The following is a 20,692-nucleotide window of genomic DNA, read 5'->3' on the forward strand; positions in this document are numbered from 1 at the left end:
TTAAAAAACTTATATGTTTTTGTTTAAAGAGTGTGTGGTCTATCCTTTACTAGAGTATCGTTCTTTCTTTCTTCCCCCCCTTTATTTTTAAGAATCACTGACTGGAAAAACTGCCAAGGCATTATTACTGTAGAGTGACCCAAATTAACAAGCTCTCACGGTATAGGAAAGCACCCTGCATGCCAAAATATGAGTCAGAAAACCTGGTCCAATTTTACCCTGCTAAGTGATTTAATCTTTGGAGCAAGGCTTTATCCAATATATCTGTTTGTGGAGTGGTGTAGAAAAAGAATATGTTTGGGGGGTGCTTATTAATAATTTATTATATAGCACATCAAAAGTAGAGTTGAGCTAGTATCACCACATGATCTGCATTTTTACTCTGCTTTGTTAGGGGCTGTACCAGAATTGTTTTCTCTTCTCGCTGTTATACACACACACATACGCTCACTCTTTGTGATAGGCTTATATACTACATTTAAAGTATGAAGTATGCCTTAAAATAACATGGCATTCATTAAGTTAATAAACGTATTGAATGAAGGCACTCTCATAGATATTGGTTATATGAAGATAAATAACACATGGTCCCCACCCTTAAAGAAATTATTGTTTAGACGAGTGAGACAGAAGTTTATGCTAGAAGAATATGGAAATTATTTAAGATAACAGGCAAAATAGAAGTAGTCAGTTCTACTATGGGGTTGGGATGCCTGAAAAAGCTTAGCAGGTGATTTTTGAGAGAGAGTTGTACACTACATAGAGGGGGAAGAGGTGGGGAATGGGGGTAGGTGATGCTCAATTCAGTCCAGAGTTGTTACCAGAGCCATAGAGACCTGAGACATGATGACACTGCAAATAGCTTCATATGGCTAATATGAAGGGTATGTATGGAGGAGTGGAAGGAGATGATACTGCAGAGGTAGTTAGGGGAGTTTGAATGTTATCTAGAAGATTTTTAAATGGCTAATTAATATTTATTAATTAAAATCAGGGAAAGATTGTCTGGCAAGTCAGAGGAGACAATATTCCAAGCAGAGAGATCAGTTTACAGCTGTTAAAGCAATGTAGATGGAAGTGCTATGGGCTCAGAATCTCAAACTATGTGATTCAAAATCAAAATGAAATTGAGGAAGATAAAGGTGTAGAAACAGTAAGACATGTGACTGATTTTGTGTGTGAGTTATATGAGAGGGAGGAGTTAGGATGATTTCCAGATTAGTCTGTCTTGGGGGATTTTTAGAAGATGCCAGTGGCCATTTGAGGAGAAGCTGGTTTAAGAAGGAATGATAGGGCTTCCCTGGTGGTGCAGTGGTTAAGAATCCGCCTGCCAATGCAGGGGACATGGGTTCGAGCCCTGGTCCGGGAAGATCCCACATGCCGTGGAGCAATTAAGCCCGTGCATCACAACTGCTGAGCCTGCGCTCTAGAGCCTGCGTGCCACAACGACTGAGCCTGCGCGCCACAACCAATGAAGCCCACGTGCCTAGCCCATGCTCTGCAACAAGAGAAGCCACCGCATTGAGAAGCCGGTGCACCGCAACGAAGAGTAACCCCCACTCGCTGCAACTAGAGAAAGCCTGTGTGCAGCAATGAAGACCCAACGCACCCAAATACAGATTTAAGTATTTGATTAAAATTAAGGAATACTTAAAAGATACAGATAAATATAATTAGTTAACCAACTTGTGTACCCGCTATGCAGTTTATTTAACTTTTTATTTTTACATAATTATCGACTCAGGAAGTTACAAAAACGGTACAGAGAGGTCCTTCTGTATAGCCTTCACTCAACCTCCTCCAGTCACTTGTTCAGTTTAACAAATGTCCTGGACTGGTACAAATGCTAATGTTTTGGGATATGTTATGGAACTGTGCAGGTAGTGTGAATATGGATTCTGTACTCCTGTGTGGTGCAAGCCTGGAGTTTTGATTCTCATAAGAGCCTCTCTCCTTCCACCTGGGGCAGGGCAGATAGCACCCTTTCTTGCTGCTTCTCAGGACGCATGGGTGGAGCTTTTCCAGCTCCTTTTCACATATTGAGGAGCCCTTTTGAGGATCTTGGCTCAAAACAGGTTTTACTTTTAGGTCCCCCCTGAAATAGGCTCAAAATCAGGTCTTCTATCTCTTTGGGCCAATATCTCCCTAGATTGCCTTGGTGTCAGCTGGAGCTTACATCTTTGAGTTTCTTCCTTTCCGGCACCTGGGAATTCCCCCTCCCTTCCCCTTTTTTGAGTTCAGTTATATATTTTTATAATTTTTCATGTTGATCTTGCATTTCAGTGAGTGCATTTGGGCACGTGGATGTATTAGTTCAGTCTGCCTTGTTCCTTGAATCAGAAGTCTAATAAACTATTTCTTAATTTCTTATTTCTTAATTTTATGCTCTACATTGTCCATAAAAAGGATTTGAGGTTGGATTATGTTATTCTCGTTAAAAATATTATTTATTTTTAAAATGGATAATACATGCATGTGGTAGTCTACATGTGTCCCTTTGTCCTGTTCCCACCCAGTTTGCCTTCACAGGTATAACCAGTTACCAGTCTCATATATCCTAGAGATAGACCATGTACTAGTTTATTCTTTAACAGCAGCTTTACTGTTTACAATTTAATCTTGTAACGAATATTCAGGAGTTTTCCATCTGTTTGACCAGTAACAATTCTATTTTCTTCTTTCCTGAGAGCTTTTGAAAGAGAATGTTATACTAGTTATATGTTACGTGTATGTTTATATACATGTGCATGGATTATCTGTGTTTTAACTTTGGTTCATTTCAGAAATCCCTTGAAATGTGACAAAATGACAAAATAATGTAGACTGTTGATTCAAATGTTTTAAGTCACTACATGGAATATTAAAATAATGGAACAGTAGCCTTAATTTTTGGGAGATAGTAGAAATGATATTTTAAGATGTTGGAGTCTTATGAAACACAATGAGGATATCCTTAAAAATTGTCCTAATTACTAACCAGTACATGCTATTGTTTGCATATGCGCAAATAATCGCCTATAGAAATGATGGGTCTGTCAAAGATGAAGCCCTCTCTTAGGTTCCTCAGCCACAATATATACCATTGATTGCCTAACTGCAGCTTGGTGAAATTCAGTGACATGGAAGCAAGAAATGGAAGCCTATGACCTGATATGTTTTCTTCCTTAGATCAACCTCTCTACTTCTCCTACACCTGCACAGTTAATAAGCCGTTCCCAGGCTTCCAGTTCTACCAGTGGCAGTATTACCCAACAGACTATGTTACTAGGGAGTACCTCCCCTACCCTAACGGCAAGCCAAGCTCAAATGTATCTCCGAGCTCAAATGGTAAGATATGAGCTACCAGATTTTTTCAGTGTTTAAAGACTTGAGAGAGATCAAAATGTTTCTTGATTTGATGCAATAGGAGGCATTTTTAATATTTAAGAAATGTTTAACAAAATTTTTGTGTATGTGCCTAGCTCTTATACATTTATGTCATGAAAAATTCTACCTTTAATTGGTAGGCCTTCTTGGTGAATCAAACAGTAATTAGCAGCATTAGGGAGCTAACAGATTCTGTAACATAGGAGTGATTAATTTTTAATATCAAATTTCTTTGATTTCAAACCCTTTTTCATATTTTAACATTTCTGAAACTGAGATGCATTTTATAATTGATGGCATCTTACGGTTATAGTTGGTGCTTGTAGTGATACATAAAATCACCATATATCTTTGACATCTTAGATTTGATGAAATTGTTAGAAACATAAAAAACTTGGTTGTTAACTATAAATTAGAATTTATATTGTGGGATCTTCTGAAATCTGGATTGGAGTTCGTGATAATTTACCAGATGAGTCTTAGCTTTGGTTATTCCCGTCTTAAAATCTGCAAGGCGATTTGTGTTCCTATGCTCACTTTGATCTTTTGTTAATACAGGAATGTTAATTTGGCTATTGTGTCATCTACTGATTTCCTAATTTACTTGTTGAGCCTTCTTTAAGGAATGTAAAAATTGGTTGACATTTACTTTATTTGATGTCTTTACAGGTAGCTAGAGAAGAACTTTGTCCCTGATATGTATTTATTTATATTTTTTTTATCCAGTGAACTGAATATATATCTGTATCCCCAGTCCTACACTAAAATTGCAAAGAAGGTTTCCATCATATTTCTAACAGGAAACAATGATATGACCCTCTTTTTACTTACAGACTATTCAATAGACATTACCATATTTCTGGGGTTTTTTCCCCATAAGATCTTATTTAATCAATAATACGCTTCAGAATTAGGGAGAACCATTTAAAATGGTTGCTACTGGACCGTTTTTGACTTCTAAAACTGGCAGTTTCATATGGTTCATGCTAGATAGAACATCTTTTTAGGTATAGTGCTTTTAGCTGTTTGTACTGGAAATTACCTTCTTGTGAAAGTTATACTTGTTATTTAATTCACTTAAATTTAGTTTGTAAAGAATTGAAGTTTAAATGATCCTTTAATTGGTAATTTTAATTTAAACAGAAATGGCTTTTGAGGAACTGTATAACTTGATGCACTTTTGAGATAGAGTATTCACAGGTTCTTTGAAACAACTGTCATAATTTACTAAATTGGATTGGATAATCTCTGAGTGGATTGTATTGCCTTTTTTAATTAATGGCATTCTGTTTCAGTATTGAAAAAAAAGTATTTGAAAAGAGATGGTGATAATTAAATAAATCAAGTATGTCTTTCTTTTTCTTTTCTTTTTTTTTTTGATGTGAAGTTTTTTTGCAGGCTGCTTTGTTGTTGACTTTTAACATGTTGTGGCATTTACATTTAGAATGAATATTTCTTTACAAATAGTTTTAAAATCAAGAGCAGCCTAGGTTTGTACTACACAGATCCTGTGTAGCTGAGTGAAATATTGTAACGTAGCATGTGGCATAGTTATCCTTTGGGGTAAAGAGGACTGAAAAGACTTTTTGGTGTTTCTTTTCATGTTTCTCACTGAAATTTAGTTTGCATTCAAGAGCAGTGACTATGGTTGCCTATTCTAACTTCCATTTTAGGAATCCTGCCACAATAGTTTTGAGCTGGGAAAAGTTTAAGTATAATAGCTTATTTGGGGAAAAATTTGGTATGAGGATTTCATATTGCCAAAATACATTTTCTTTTTTGAGCACTGATTTATTTTCTACTCATCAGAATCATGAGCTGTTTCAAAAATGTTTCTGGTTTTTTTTTTCCTTTTGAGTTCTCTATTATCAAAAAGTTCTCCTTGTCATGTAAGACCTTTTGCTTAGGAGACAATCCTAAACTGCATTGTCTTTCTGTCACAAATTTCAGTCTCTCTTGCCTGCTATACATTGTGTGTGGGACATGTTCTTTTGTCTTAGGGTATTTTTTTGGTTTTTCTGTCTGTACAGCTGATTTTCACACCCGCTACCACTGTGGCTGCTGTACAGTCTGACATTCCTGTTGTCTCGTCGTCATCGTCATCTTCCTGTCAGTCTGCAGCTACTCAGGTGAGCTTGTCTAGCTTCATAATGTGGTACTTAAGGTCTGGGTCTTCAGGTTAAAGGTAAACATACATTTGTGTTTAAGTTACTGATAGTTTCAGTGCTCTTTGTCACACATTTCAGATCAACATTTAATCCAGTGAGAACTTCAAGAAAATTTTTTGGTTTTATAGAAATTGTAATGCCATTAAACAGGGATATTTAGGTTATTTGACATTAGTGAAAGTTAATACATTTTGCTATGACATTGTATGTTTAGTTTTATTGTAAAGCAGATTTATTATGTGAGATGTATTCTTTTCTTTAGATTCCTTTGTAAGCAGTTAGGTAATAACTGTGTCAAGATGGCTTTTAAATTTAAAAATGAGCTGGATAAACTTTAAACTTAAAAAATTGAGCAGAATGTTACTCAGTTTTTTGTTTATACTTTGTTTGGTACTATGGAAAAAATGAACTTTAACTTTCTCCTTACACCATTCACAAAAATAAACCAGAAGTAATGTAGACCTAAAGACAAAAGACAAAACTGTGAAACCTCTAGAAGAAAACATAGGGGATATCTCTACAACTCCAGGGTAGGCAAAGCTTTCTCAGGACACAAAAAGCATTAACTGTAAAAGAAAATAATGATAAATTGGACTTTATCAAAATTTAAAAACTGTTCTTCAAAAGACATTGCTACAAAAACAAAGAGGCAAAGCCACAGACTGAGGGAAAATGTTCACAATACATATATCTGACAAAGGACTTGTATTCAGAATATATAAAGTGGGTTTACAACTCAATAATAAGATCATGAACAGTTCAGTTAAAAATGGGCAGAAATTTGAACACTTCACAAAAGATATGCGAAAGGCCAAGAAGCACATGAAAAAATGCTCAACATGATTAATCTTCCTAGAAATATAAATCAGAACCACAGTGAATATCACTACACACTCACTAGAATGTCTGAAATGAAGGAGACTGAAAATGCCACATTTTGGCGAGAATGTGGAGGAACCATACTATCATGTGTGGCTGGTGAAAGTGTAAAAGAGTACAACCACTTTGAAAAACAGTTTTCTTATAAAGTTAAACAGTTTTCTTATATGCTTAACATGTTACCCAGCAATTCCACTTCTAGCTGTTTACCCTGAGAGATTTGAAAACATATTTCCACATGAAGATGTTTAAATGAATGTTTGTAGCAGCTCTATTCAGAATAGCCCCAAACTGGAAGTAACCACTGTCTTTTAACTGGTGAATGGATAAACATATTGTGGAATATTACTCAGAAATAAAAAGGAACAAACTACTGGTACATCTCAGAAACATTATAATTAGTAAATGATGCCAGACATCACAGAGTGCAGTACTCTGTGACTCTATTTATATGAAATTTCTGAACAGGCAGAACTAATCTATAGTGAAAAAAAATGGATTTGTGCTACCTGGGGCAGAAGGTGGGGGCGGTTGACTGGGAAGGGGTATGAGTGATGGAAATGTTCTATATCTTGATTGGGGTGGCGGTAACATGGTATATACATAATGTCAAAACTTATCGAACTGGTTCATTCATTTTATTGTATGTAAGTCACACCTCAGTAAAGTTAATAAAAATGAATGAAATTGAGTAAATTTTAAATTAAAACAGTTGAGTAGACTTTTATATTGTATGATACCATTTTGATATTTTTCCATAGATAATGTTTTGGATTGCATATGGCAGAAATTGGTATATCTCAAGGTCATCCTTGGCTTCGAATTTTTAATTTAATAATCTCAGTCATCTGGTAAAAAGTAAAAAATGAGATAGCAATAATAATTCTTTGGTATTTTTCATAGAATCTCTATTTTATTTAATAACAAAGTCCAATTTTCATATATCAGCATATAAAGATGGTGATCAGTTAAACTCCGGTTTCTCATAATGTGCTCTGTGACCCTATAGTTCCTTAACTTATTTGGACTTCAGTTTCCATATTTACAAAATGAGACTTTTGTTAACTTTAAGGTTTTTTCAGCTCTAAACTTTAAATGTCTCTTTGTGGAATGAATTTGTTGAAGATAATTATCTTCCTGTTTGGTTTGGTTTGGTTTGGTTTGGTTTGGTTTGGTTTGGTTTTATAAAACCTGTCAACTTCCAGAATGGTAAAGTGGCATGGAGCTAGGCGTGTGGTTGCCATTGAAATTACAGGCATGAAGTCCTGCATGGGCTTAAGTTCAACTCCCACTGCAGTCATTTATTAGTTGTATGACTTTAGATAAGTTACCAAACATCTCTAATAGTCATACATACTTGCAGGGTAAGTTGAAGAGTGAGTAATACATGTTTAGTGTCTAGAATATTGTAGGTACTCATTAGTACTTTTTCTGCAAAGGGGAGAACAGGAAGACCTGGGTTTATATTCTGACTTCAGCAACAGTTGCTTTGTCACTTGCCAGTTGATTGATTTTGGATAGGTCATAGTATAGCATGGTGTTTATAAGTTTGGACTCTGGAGCCAGATTCTCTGGATTCAAATACATGTTCTACCACCTTCTCATTGTATATCCTTAAACCTCAGTTTCAACAATATAAAATAAAATAAATGTAATGCTTTGTAGGGTTGTAATGAGGATTAAATAGGTTAATAACTGAAAAACAGAACAGTGTCTGTTACCTAGTGAGCACTCACTAAATGTTAGCTGTTATTACTTATGCTAAGCCTCAGTTTCTTCACTGTGAACTGGAAGTAATAGCTCAGAGTTGTTATAAGGAATAAATGAGACAGTAATCATAAATAAAGCACTCAGCATAGTGCCTGGCACATAAGATATCACATGCTACTAATTCCTGTTTTTGTTATGCACTGTCTAAAGATGAGTCATGAATTTGGTTCTTAGCTTTCATGTAGCTAATAGTGAAGAGAGAAACACAACCATTTAAAGGATTTTCAGTTTCCGAGGTAAAATAAACCAGTTATTAGGAAAATACAACTAACAAACTCTCTAGAGCACAGTCTGTTTTGTGGGTTCTCATAGTCAAAGTAATTTACAGAATTAGCTCTTTGGGGTCCAGTTTGATGTGTATAGATATGTGGCTTTCTGATAATCTGACTCAATTCAAGGATAGACTGAGGAACTAGAGGGATGGATTGACCTTTAGGAACTTCTCTACTAATGCTTTTCTTTGCTGTGCTTTAGAAGTGGCAGTGAATGAGGCTGACAGTGGTAGGTGATGCTAATATTTTGAATATTCCAGTGGTAACTTTCCTCAAGTTCAGGGCTGTTAGTTTTGAAAAATTTGGGCTCCACTTTGTTAATTTTTAAACATACATTTGCAGTTTTTAAAACATTTAATTTGTTTGTAATTGAGAAATACCAAATTTGAAGTGTTATTTTAATACTCTTTAACTGACAAAAGTCAGTATAACAGTTAATTTTTCCTCAGTACTAAAATTTATAGCATACTGTAAAAAAATGAGAAATTTGGAATATCTTACCCTTACCATTTTAAATGCTCCATCTCTTCTCCTTATCATGAAAAAAAAAATGTGACTTTCAGAAAGATATCATAAGACTAAAAGTATGTTATAGAAAAGTAAGAAATCTTACCAAGGCACTCTGGGCAATTCTGTAAGAATTGAGGAGAAAACAGCCTTTTAGATTTAAAAGCTAGAAACAGTTCTACTGCTGGCAGTGTGACATGAACTCTTAATTTCTTTATGTATGAAGAAGAGATCTTACGATAATTCACACATTATTTGTTAGATCCAAATTAAAAAACTGAAGTGAGGGTATTTGGATAATCCACTATAAAAATGTAAGGTGTGAAATTAGCAAAAATACTTTGTGGGAAATCTAGACTTTTTCAAAAGTCAGAAAGTTTCCCCAAACTGATCACAGGAAAAGTTCAGATGAAATTAAAGTTGGGAATTAGATGCCATAATATTCTTTATCTTAGAAAGGGTGGGTTCTTTTTAAAAGTGAAGTTCTGTCAAGGAAATCTGAATATATGATCTATTAACAGCTCAGTTAGCTCTGTATATGCTTTAGGAGTATAGTTTACATGTTTGAAATTTATTGTAAATATTAAAGCAAGATGACCATAGATAGTAAAGCCATATTCTAAAATTTATCTGTTCATATAAATAACACATAGTATATAATATGCACATGCATACATTTTCTTTCAGAATTCCAGAAAACAAAAGGAAAATTAGAAGAAAAATATATTATTCTATAGAAATGGACTGCTACAGCTTAAGGGTTCACTGTGTCAGATCTTCATTTACTTTGAAAATGCTTTTCCTTTGAAGGAAAGCTTTTGGTTTTCAGGTTATAGTTCAGACCTTGATTACATCATTCTGTGGTCCACCTTATACATTATTTATGGCAGATGTTAAATTTCTTGCTGTTTTTCCTTTGCTTCCTGAGAGATTTTAATATTCCTCTGCTAGACATTTGTTGAGATTTCTTTTGGTAAAACATGAACAGATTTTAATGTTAGCTTAAGAAAACCATAAATAAAACAAGATACTTAACAACAACAAGAGCAACAAAATCCATGCAATACATTTTTCAGAATCAGATTATAGGAGAATACCTTAGACTTGTGTAGTTTCTGTTACGTCTGCAGCCGGAATTGCGGGGAGTACAAAAATGAATGTCAGAGATGAGAGCCTGCCAGTCAGAGTCTCAGTATTTCACAGACACAGATATTAGTAATTCTAAACCAAGCTAGATGTTTGTCATTGGTATAGGCCACTATGATCCAAATTCTATGGGAAAGGCATAGAGGGGAGGATAAATTATTTCTAACCAGGTACTTCGAGAGGTTTCTTTGGGAGAATGGGTAGGAATTTTAATGGTCTTGAGCACTGTGTTGGGCTTCAAGAGACAGCGTTGAGGAAAGAGGAATTTGAGCAAGGGCTCTAAATGAAGGCAGTGCAAGGTATGTTTGGAGCAGAACAGTTTGGCTAGAGTATGAGGATTGTGAAATAAATAGTGGAAAAGGGGGCTCAAAGCAGTTTGGGCCCAGACTGTGGAGGGCTTTGAGTGGCAAGCTGAGAAATCTGGATTTTAGCATATTTTATTTTTGCATTAAATTTCAGTAATACAGCAGTAATTAGTCCATTTACAGTGCTGTGAAATATTTGACAAAAATCAGAGAAGATGCTCCATATGATCTCACTTAGAAAATTCTTTCAGTAGCTTAGAATAGAACTGATTAAAACTTCAACTGCCCTGAAGTAAACATTTATTTAGCATCTGCTGTTGGCTGAACACTGCATTGGCACTTGGAAAGAGAAGGTAAAGAGCATCAGTTAATGATACAGTTGTAAAGACAGAACACACATGAAACTGAAGAACATTCATAAAGCAGCAATATATTTGTTACTTTAGAATCTGTTTTACTTCAGTTTCCCTCCCAGGGCCAGTGCTAGCATAAATGTATTAGGTGCATTCATTTCTGAGGCAAAAGGTTAGGAAGCTATTGGAGGGGCATTTTTGCCTTGCTGTTTGAAAATGTTATAGACCTCAGGTGAGAGTAATTGGGATAATCCTTGCCACCATCCAGACTGGCAGTGTGTTTAGAATAACCCTGGTGTAGATAGGAGTCATCACGTAAACCATTTCAAGGCCATGCACGATGTCTTTAGTTCATGGGATCTAGTTCTCAAAGGCAAATGAGTGTTTCATAACCACCACAACAAAATCTCACTAACTCTTTAAAGTTAGTTAATAGGAAATGCTTTTCATAATTATCACAATGGGGTAGGTGATTTCATGAATTTGTCTTCTTACTTAGAAGATTAATGTTCCCTTATAATCTCTATAGACCTATTAACTTGCTTTTTTTGTTATCTTTCTGATCTTTACTAAGATAGCAATATTATAGCCACACTGTCCTAATTGTGTGTAGTAATTTCTCACAAGTTTATGAGGGACTTGTAGCCTTAAAATGTTTCACAGTCCTGTCATGGAGAACTCAGTGAAGTAGAAGGAATTGCTCATTCTTCCCTCCACACCCTGGGCTCTCCCACCTCTGCAGCTTTGCTCAAGTTTTCCTCTTTGCCTGGAATGCTCTTCCTCTTTCTCCTTCCTTTTGACTGTCTCTGACCTGGTAACTTTAAAATGCAGTATGTTGCAGAGTAATTTCCTCATATTGATAGTTCATTTGCTATATATATATATATATATATATATATATTCTATTTTCATTTAGTTCTTAATGATTCTTTAATGTCTTTTTTAAAAAATTGCCACTTAATGTTTAAGATATGATTACTTAGAATAATAGCTCCCCTTTCCTTCAGGGTTAATTAGTTGTTTCAAGTGCTTGTAGCTTTATGCATAATATAAAAAGCATAATATAAATGTGCTGTCATTGTTGTTATAATGGTAATGAGTACCACATCAATTAATACCATCTGTTTCATCCTTATTTTTTGTTATGTGGTTCTTAGGTTCAGAATTTAACATTACGCAGCCAGAAGTTGGGTGTATTATCTAGCTCACAAAATGGTCCGCCAAAAAGTACTAGTCAAACTCAGTCATTGACAATTTGTCATAACAAAACAACAGTGACCAGTTCTAAAATCAGCCAACGAGATCCTTCTCCAGAAAGTAATAAGAAAGGAGAAAGTCCAAGTCTGGAATCACGAAGCACAGCTGTCACCCGGACATCAAGTATTCACCAGTTAATAGCACCAGGTGGGATAAAGCTTTTGTTGAAAATAGTTGCATTATTCATTTTCTTAGCAGGCAGAGCAAAACAAAAGATGTCCATTACTTGAACGAGAATACTTTTAAAACATTTTAAAATGTGAATTTTATAAGTTAACAAAAGAACAGTAGTGTAGGTTGAAAAAAGAGAAATGAAAAGAGCCCAACAGCTAAAACAAATTATAATAATAAAATAGATTTTTTGGGTCAGTTGACATTTGATTAACATCTTCATCATGTGCTGGTCTGCTGTTATGTCGATAAAACCTGTTAGCTTTAAAATAATTTGCCTGTGGTTTGTTTAATGTGCTTTAGTGGAACAAAATTAAAAGCTTTTTAAAAAAAGCAAGTATGTATTTTTCTTTAACATTGTCATTAGTGGAAGGAATTTATCAGTTTCCAAAAATAAGGATTATGCATAATTATTTTCCTCACCATGTTGCTTTTTTTCCATCTTTGATTTCATCTCTGAGAGGCAAATGTCAGGGAATCAACTAAGTTGTTTTCATTTTCATCAGCCTTTGAATCCCGTGTGTGCTCCCTCTGCCATCTACAGATAATGTTGCTTCATGGTTCTCATGCTGGAACTTCTGGGGCCGTGCAGACTGAGTTTCCTTACCGTGTCTTCTGTTCATCTCAGAATTTCTCAGTGTTGAGCTTTCTTCACTTCTAACAGGATAAGGAATTATCTGCTTTCTTCTTTAAAGTTAGCACTATTTCCTTGTGTCATTGATTGCATCTTTTTTACTGGCTCCTGACCTTCTTTCATAGTTATTATAGCATCTTTTTTCCCCTCATGCTGGATCCTTTCTTTTGCTTCTTAAGCATATTTAGATCTCTCCTATTCTTAATATATCTACATATGGTTTTTCTTTTTGTTTTTTGTTTGTTTGTTTGTTTGTTTTCGGTATGCGGGCCTCTCACTGTTGTGGCCTCTCCCATTGCGGAGCACAGGCCCCGGACGCGCAGGCTCAGCGGCCATGGCTCATGGGCCCAGCCGCTCCGCGGCATGTGGGATCTTCCCGGACCGGGGCTGGACGCTCAGCCACTGCGCCACCAGGGAAGCCCTCTACATATGTTTTTATACCAGTTTAACTATTTATTGAAAGTGTGTGTGTGTGTGTGTGTATGTGTGTGTGTGATGCACTGGGCTAGATACCTCACATATGTTACATTAAAAAAAAAAAAATCTTCCTTTGATCCAGCCTCATCAGGTAAGCATCTTCTTTCTATCCTTTTATAATTATGCATTACTTTCTTTTCTTTTTTTTGCATTACTTTTTTTTTTTTTTTTTTTTTTTTTTTTTTTTTTTTGGCCTCTCACTGTTGTGGCCTCTCCCATTTGCGGAGCACAGGCTCCGGACGCTTTTTCTTTTTTTCTTTTTTTTGCGGTACGCGGACCTCTCACTTTTGTGGCCTCTCCCATTGCGGAGCACAGGCTCTGGACGTGCAGGCTCAGCAGCCATGGCCCACGGGCCCAGCCGCTCCGTGGCATGTGGGATCCTCCCGGACCGGGGCACGAACCCGTATCCCCTGCATCGGCAGGCGGACTCTCAACCACTGTGCCACCTGGGAAGCCCTGCATTACTTTTTAAAGATTCATTTTACACTGCTGAAGGTTGCCTTTTCTCTTTTTATGTTTCTTCTTTGCTGATATTGCCAACATTCTCTGTATCACGCAATCTCAAGATCTTGGAATTATTTGATTCCCCTAGTTAGAAATCTCTCCTTCTGAACTTGTATAGCATTTAAAAAATATATATTTATTTAATTGTCTGCACTGGGTCTTAGTTGCAGCATGCGGGGATCTTTTAGTTGCAGCATGTGGGATCTTTAGGTGCGGCATGTGAACTCTTGGTTGTGTCATGTGGGATCTAGTTCCCTGACCAGGGATCAAACCTGGGCCCCCTGCATTGGGAGTGCGGAGTCTTAGCCACTGGACCACCAGGGAAGTCCCTTGTATAGCTGGGCCCCCTTTGGGAGTGCGGAGTCTTAGCCACTGGACCACCAGGGAAGTCCCTTGTATAGCATTTTTATATTTCTTTGTGGTACTTTTTCTTTTATAGTTATTTATATACTTATTGATCTTAGCTTTTCTACTAGACAGTAAGTAAGCTCTTTGAGGGTAGGGAACTAATATCAAGCACCTAAGTGTCTGGTACTTTACATTTATTAAATCTTTTAATCCTTTTTCAGATTAACCTTTTCATTCTTTTATCTTGACAGCACCAAGTTATGCCTTATATGTACTTATATCTATAATAGGTGGACAGTAGTAAATATTTGTTGGATTAATAGTTGATTATTTTTTCCATTTGGGTTTTGGAAGTTATAGCACAGTTTTTTCCATTTGTACTAACTAGGTATCACTGCTTAGAATTCTTCAGTCTGAATCTTAGGTAAGTGAAGGGTTTGTTAGAATGTATAAATAATAAATCCATTCATAGTATGGTTAGATGTGAATACTTTTTTATAAACATCTGTGTGCAAGGTCCTGCTATCTGTATGGCATGATAACAGGATTTTTGTACTGTATTGTCCAGAGTATTCTTAGCCTCAAACCAGCCTCTGGCCAGTGTTTTGTTTTGTTTTGTTTTCTGTTTGGCTGCACTCCATGGCTTGTGGGATCTTAGTTACCTAACCAGAGGTTGAACCCATGCCCTCGGCAGTGAAAGCGCAGAGTCCTAACCACTGGAACGCCAGGGAATTCCCTGGCCAGTGTTGGTGGAAGGAGTTAGTGTGGAGAGGCAGTGACCCACTGTGCTTGGAATGACTGCTCAGGGGACAATTTATGTTGATTTCTATAGTTTTGATAGATTATAATGGAGGGTAGGTTAATTTCCTTTCAAAGAGAAAGGTAGGAACTCTTTCAGGGTTAGTTCAAGCAAAGAGATCTGCTTTTGGATTTTCATTCCCTCTGAACTCACAATATCTGGTTCTAAGTTAACACTTATTCTTCCCCTTTTCATTGATAGTGTGATAATATCTTTCTAGTTGCCTTCCTTTGATGGCCAGTATTTTATGAAAGTATGGAGGAGACCAGTAAGCTAAAACCATCTAAGAGTAAGAGGGCCTTACACCATCCTGAGACTTCAGGACAATTGCAGTTCCAGATTTAGAGCTTATGTGTATTAACCAAACTCCAGTTTTCTGTGGTGTTACTTTTTAGAAATAAAACCAAATGGAACACCCTAAGCCACATAAACCTTTGCAGCTTCCAAACTTAAAAATTCAATTTTAACTTAAAAATGCAGTTATTCAAAGCAATTTGTATCTTCTGGCAAGGCAGCAGTTATAATTTTTCTACCCTTTTAGTTTTTCTGCTCTTGTTGGTATGGAGTTAGTCTGAAGCTAAGATTTTTTTTTTTTTTTTTTTGAGATTCTTGAATTGGTAATTTGTCCTTTTCTTCAATTAGAAAAATGCTTGCTCCTGCAGGTCACTTTCAAGTATTAAAAAATCTGCTTGTATTCTAACATAGTATAGTCTAGTAATTATTATAATAGATATATAACAGACATGGTTATTATTTCCTTACATGTATTTCTAGGGTGCTAACATCATTTAGTTTTCTTCATCATTTCTTCTTGAGGGTGGAATTCCCACTTGATATTTATTAATCCTATTTTTAATATATAAAATAAAGGCAAACTTTAACCAAATGTCTGGAAATTATCATGAACTATATTAGAGCTCAGTCTTTAGAGCTTTTATGAAATTAGTTAGAAAAAATATGCATCTTTTTTTGCAGACATTAATCCAGTATGTAGTGAAAAGCCTAATTAGTCTGCTTAGGCTATCATAAAAAAATACCATGGCCTAGATAGCTTAAACCAGGGGTCCCCAACCCCCAGTCCACAGACCAGTAGCGGTCCTCAACCTGTTAGAAATCAGGCCACACAGCAGGAGGTGAGTGGCAGGCGAGTGAGTAGTGAAGCTTCATCTCCCACTCCCCATTCCTCATTGCTCACATTACGGCCTGAACCACCATATCTGCCCCCCTCCCCGTCCCTGGAAAAATTGTCTTCCATGAAAGTGGTCCCTGGTGCCAAAATCGTTGGGGACCACTGGCTTAAACAACAGAAATTTATCTTCTCACAGTTCTGGAGGCTGGGAAGCTCAAGATCAAGAACTGGCAGTGTTTGGTTTTTGGTGAGCGCTCTCTTTCAGGCTTGCAGATGGCTGCCTTCTAGTGTGTCCTCATACAGTCTTTCATCTGAGGGCAAGAAGAGAGGATATCGAGTTCTATTCTGTCTCATCCTATTGGGTCAGGGCCTCACCCTTTTGACCTCATTTAACCATAATTACTTCCTTAGAGGCCCCCTTACCAAACACAGTCACATTAAGGGTTAGGGCTTCAACATGAATTTTGGGGGACACATACATTCAGACCATAATAGGAACCTAGACTCAGCTAAGACTGTGGATTCTTTTATACCCAGCGCTGCCCCTTAATAGCCAGGTGATTTTAGGCAAGTCACTTCACTCCTGAAAGTTTCTTCACTTGAAATATACTGGATTAGTATAGTACCCTGTGTACCTCATGGGGTTGTAGTAACTACTGAATGAAATAATATATTTAATAATTTACAATAATATATTTAATTATTTGCAATAATAAAAGCTTCTGCATATGTGAGAGATGATGCCAATCATTAATTCTCCAGTTATAAGGCCACCCTGACTAAATACTAAATACTAAAGTGTTTGTTAAAATCAGAGAAATTAACACACGTCATGATTCTCCAGAACACTAGGACTTTTCTTATATGGAAGTATTGTTTAAGATATCCTCAGTTATTCTGTAGTATATGTGCTTGTCAGTTGGACTTAATGGACTAATATAAAATATATAGACTCATTTTGATTTCTGATCAAAGAAAAATTTTATTTAGGTGAAAGGATAACTATTACTGTATTGAATTACCAGCTCTAGAAGGCAAAGATTGCTTACTTGCTAGAGCACAGAAAGACTTTTTATTCCCATGAATGTAATCTCCATTGTACTTCAAGAATATGGTAAATTTTAATTATAACTTAAAAATTGAATTAAAGTGGGCCTTTGCTAAACCTCTATTTCCTTATCTGTAAAAGGGTACCTACTCAACAGGCATTTTGTGAGTACAAAGGAGAGAGATGTGAAAGCATCTTAAGCCCCTTGGTGGAAAGGTACTCTGTAAAAGTCCAAGATTTTTTTGAATACCCTATAACAGAGAGTCTTTATCAACACATTTATAAAGTGCTGACATAAAATTTTCAGTCTTAGTTTGAAATGCTAGTCTAGTTATATGAAAATTACTTGGTTAGATGAAACTTTAGATCTAATTTCCATTTTGTTTTTAACAATTCGTGGGTATTCGTTGAACCTTCTAAATGCTTCTTTCTTGAGATGTTAATCAGATGTTAATTTCCTTAAAGAATCTCCAGAATTTCAAATAATAACCAACCAAATATAGAAAGGTTGAAAAAAAGTTGTTAGAATTTTTTATAAGGTCTTTGTCACAAATAATGGTTGAATGTAAAAATAGATACAAGGCATTACAGTCTGAGATTAAGGAAAAATTTTTGCCTGTCTTTAGGTATATTTTAAATGTGATAATGTTACATGATGTTAATATTAAGTAATCTTCAGTTTATCTTCTAGTGAACCCAGTTTCCATTCTTATTTAGATAGAGAGGATTTCACCAGCATTTCCCTCTGTGTGAACATGTGCACCAGTCAGTATGCAGAAGAGGCATAATGATGTGGAAACTACTTTCTACTTGATTTTGCTAATTCTTACATATATATTTCCTGTTATGAGTGGCTCCCTTGTGGAGAAAACTGGTATTATCACTTATAGATTACTGTAGGTTTTTTTAGTGTATGTGGGGGAGAGAAGTAAAACAAGATCATTTGTCTAGACAGCATGGCTGATTGTGTCATTTTTTCTGCAAGCAAAACTATTGCTCTCCTGGATTTGGAATGGCCCCTGAAATTTCATTTCTTAGTTACTGTGATTATTTAACCATGCTGTAGGATTCACACATGTGTTTTGCTTAAGTGAGTTAACTTTTTATACAAAATATTTTCCTGGGTCAAATAGTACCAACTATTCATCTCGGTTCAAATTGGGGAACTTATTTGGGAAGCTTTATAGGTAATTATATTGACTGTTAGTTGGAAGAATGTTTAGACATGGATTAGAAAGGATGAGACCTTTATTTTATGATTTTGAAGTTATCTTTATTTATATTACACTTGTTCAGTTACACTCCTCTTCTTCCCAGAGAAGGAATTCAAGTGGATAAACTTTGTTAAAAGTTAATGGAAATATTCTGGTGACGTATAAAATTTAATAAGAATAAATCATGTGTAAATTCAGATTTATGAATCAATTGTTTTAGGCAATTTTCTTTTGGAACTTATCACAGTACAGTTTGTTTTATGAAATTATGTAGTTTTCTAAGGAAAAGTTGTTTGTCATTACATTTTTGAGCCATTCTTGTTGGGAAGACTTGTAATAGATTTCTGATGATTCTGACCTTCTGATGCGAAAACGTTCCTCATTTAGATTTATTTTAAAATTTATGTGATTACTTTTGAAATAAATACTAATTGTCATTTTTTTCTCTCACAGCTTCATATCCTCCAATTCAGCCTCATCCTCTAATAAAACATCAGCAGATTCCTCTTCATTCACCACCTCCCAAAGTTTCCCACCATCAGCTGATGCTACAGCAGCAGCAACAGCAAATTCAGCCAATCACACTTCAAAGTCCAACTCAAGACCCACCACCATCCCAGCACTGTTTACCACTCCAAAACCATGGCCTGCCTCCAGCTCCCAGTAGTGCCCAGTCACAGCATTGTTCCCCAATTCAGAGTCATCCCCCTCCTTTACCAGTGTCTCCTAGCCAGTCACAGTCAGCACAGCAGTCTGTAGTGGTGTCTCCTCCACCACCTCATTCACCAAGTCAGTCTCCTACTATAATTATTCATCCACAAGCACTTATTCAGCCACACCCACTTGTGTCATCAGCTCTCCAGCCAGGGTCAAACTTGCAGCAGTCCACTGCTAATCAGGTGCAACCTACAGCACAGCTGAATCTTCCATCCCATCTTCCACTTCCAGCTTCCCCTGTTGTACACATTGGCCCAGTTCAGCAGTCCACCTTGGTGTCCCCAGGTCAGCAGATTGTGTCTCCAGCATCACACCAGCAATATTCAACCCTGCAGTCCTCTCCAATCCCAATTGCAACCCCTCCGCAGATGTCGACATCTCCTCCAGCTCAGATTCCACCACTGCCCTTGCAGTCTATGCAATCTTTACAAGTGCAGCCTGAAATTCTGTCCCAGGGCCAGGTTTTGGTGCAGAATGCTTTGGTGTCAGAAGAGGAGCTTCCAGCTGCAGAAGCTTTGGTCCAGTTGCCATTTCAGACTCTTCCTCCTCCACAGACTGTTGCGGTAAACCTACAAGTACAACCACCAGCATCCGTTGATCCACCAGTGGTAAGCCCTTGGAAGCTCTTTGACTTTCTTGCCGACCTGAAAGTAAAAAGTTTTCTCCCACGCTATGTTATATCATTAGATCTAAATGCCAATGAATTTAAAAAGCTTGAAATTTCCATCTGTCAGTATCTGACATACATGCTGTATGGGCAAAAAAAAAAAAAATGCCTTTTGTTGTAGTATGGTTGCATGCTTGATAATTTGTAATGGTTATTAAAGTCCCTCGTTAATTTTATTACTATTTAAACAAATCCATCTGCTATCTTTACAGAGTTGATTTTTTTTCCCCAAGGGAATGCATTTGAACCAGTGTCATCTGCACAAAGTTTTTTCTCTTAAGGTGATTATCCTTCATAGATCCCTTCTGTTGGCTTGTATGTTCTTAAACGTATGGTTTATCTAGCTAACCTTTTTGGTTGTATGCATTCTGAAGTACTAGACCTTTATGGGGCTTTTGCTTCAAGGTGGAGGTATGCTTGTATGATGTAATTTTTTGGTAAACTTGTATTTTGTAATTAAAACTTTGTAAAAACCAGTTATTCTAGGAAAGAATCCAACTTTGCAAAAAAAAACATTAACTGTAGGCCATCTTTTAGAATTATTAAACTTCTGATTTTTAAATTTCTGCTAAGGAAGAATATATACTTAAAATATTTCTCATTTAAAAAGCTAAGAAAATCTCAGTGGATGAGTTGAATACTGAGGATGAAAAAATCCACTGGGAGGAGTAAAAGTTTTGAGTAACTGAGATTGTGGTGAAATTTATCAAAATAAACCTCTAGAAATGGTACATACTGCCTACAGAGGAAAATTATCCTGAAAAATGTTTTTCTTTTAAACATTCTATAAAGTACTTTTAAAATTTATAAAATAATTTATAATAAAAATTGAAATAAGGTCTCTAAATGTTAGAATGATCAAATTCATAATTAATTTATAACTGAGGAAAACAATATTCTCAAAAGAGGTTTTATTTTTTTACTTTTACTTTTTTTGAATTTTATTTTATTTATTTTTATA

General features: G+C 36.0%; 1 protein-coding gene and 1 non-coding gene across 4 annotated transcripts in view; one reads left to right on the plus strand and one right to left on the minus strand.

The window, feature by feature from the left end:
• Window positions 1-20,692, plus strand: part of PHC3 (polyhomeotic homolog 3) — a 79,746-nt gene that overhangs the window by 22,512 nt on the left and 36,542 nt on the right. For 2 of the 3 annotated variants that reach the window (XM_007464734.1, XM_007464733.1), the window contains exons 5-8: window positions 3,169-3,327; window positions 5,397-5,495; window positions 11,924-12,170; window positions 18,801-19,672. In XM_007464734.1, the coding sequence (XP_007464796.1) occupies window positions 3,169-3,327; window positions 5,397-5,495; window positions 11,924-12,170; window positions 18,801-19,672 (1,377 nt within the window). The remainder of the gene's footprint in view (window positions 1-3,168; window positions 3,328-5,396; window positions 5,496-11,923; window positions 12,171-18,800; window positions 19,673-20,692) is intronic. The other variant, XM_007464735.1, reaches the window with a different exon arrangement.
• On the minus strand, window positions 14,061-14,133 carry TRNAG-CCC (transfer RNA glycine (anticodon CCC)). The gene has a single exon. It is a non-coding gene; the product is annotated as a tRNA-Gly (tRNA).

This window comes from Lipotes vexillifer, unplaced genomic scaffold (genome assembly GCF_000442215.2).
Source record: "Lipotes vexillifer unplaced genomic scaffold, Lipotes_vexillifer_v1.1 scaffold37, whole genome shotgun sequence".
Taxonomy (NCBI): Eukaryota; Metazoa; Chordata; class Mammalia; order Artiodactyla; family Lipotidae; genus Lipotes; species Lipotes vexillifer.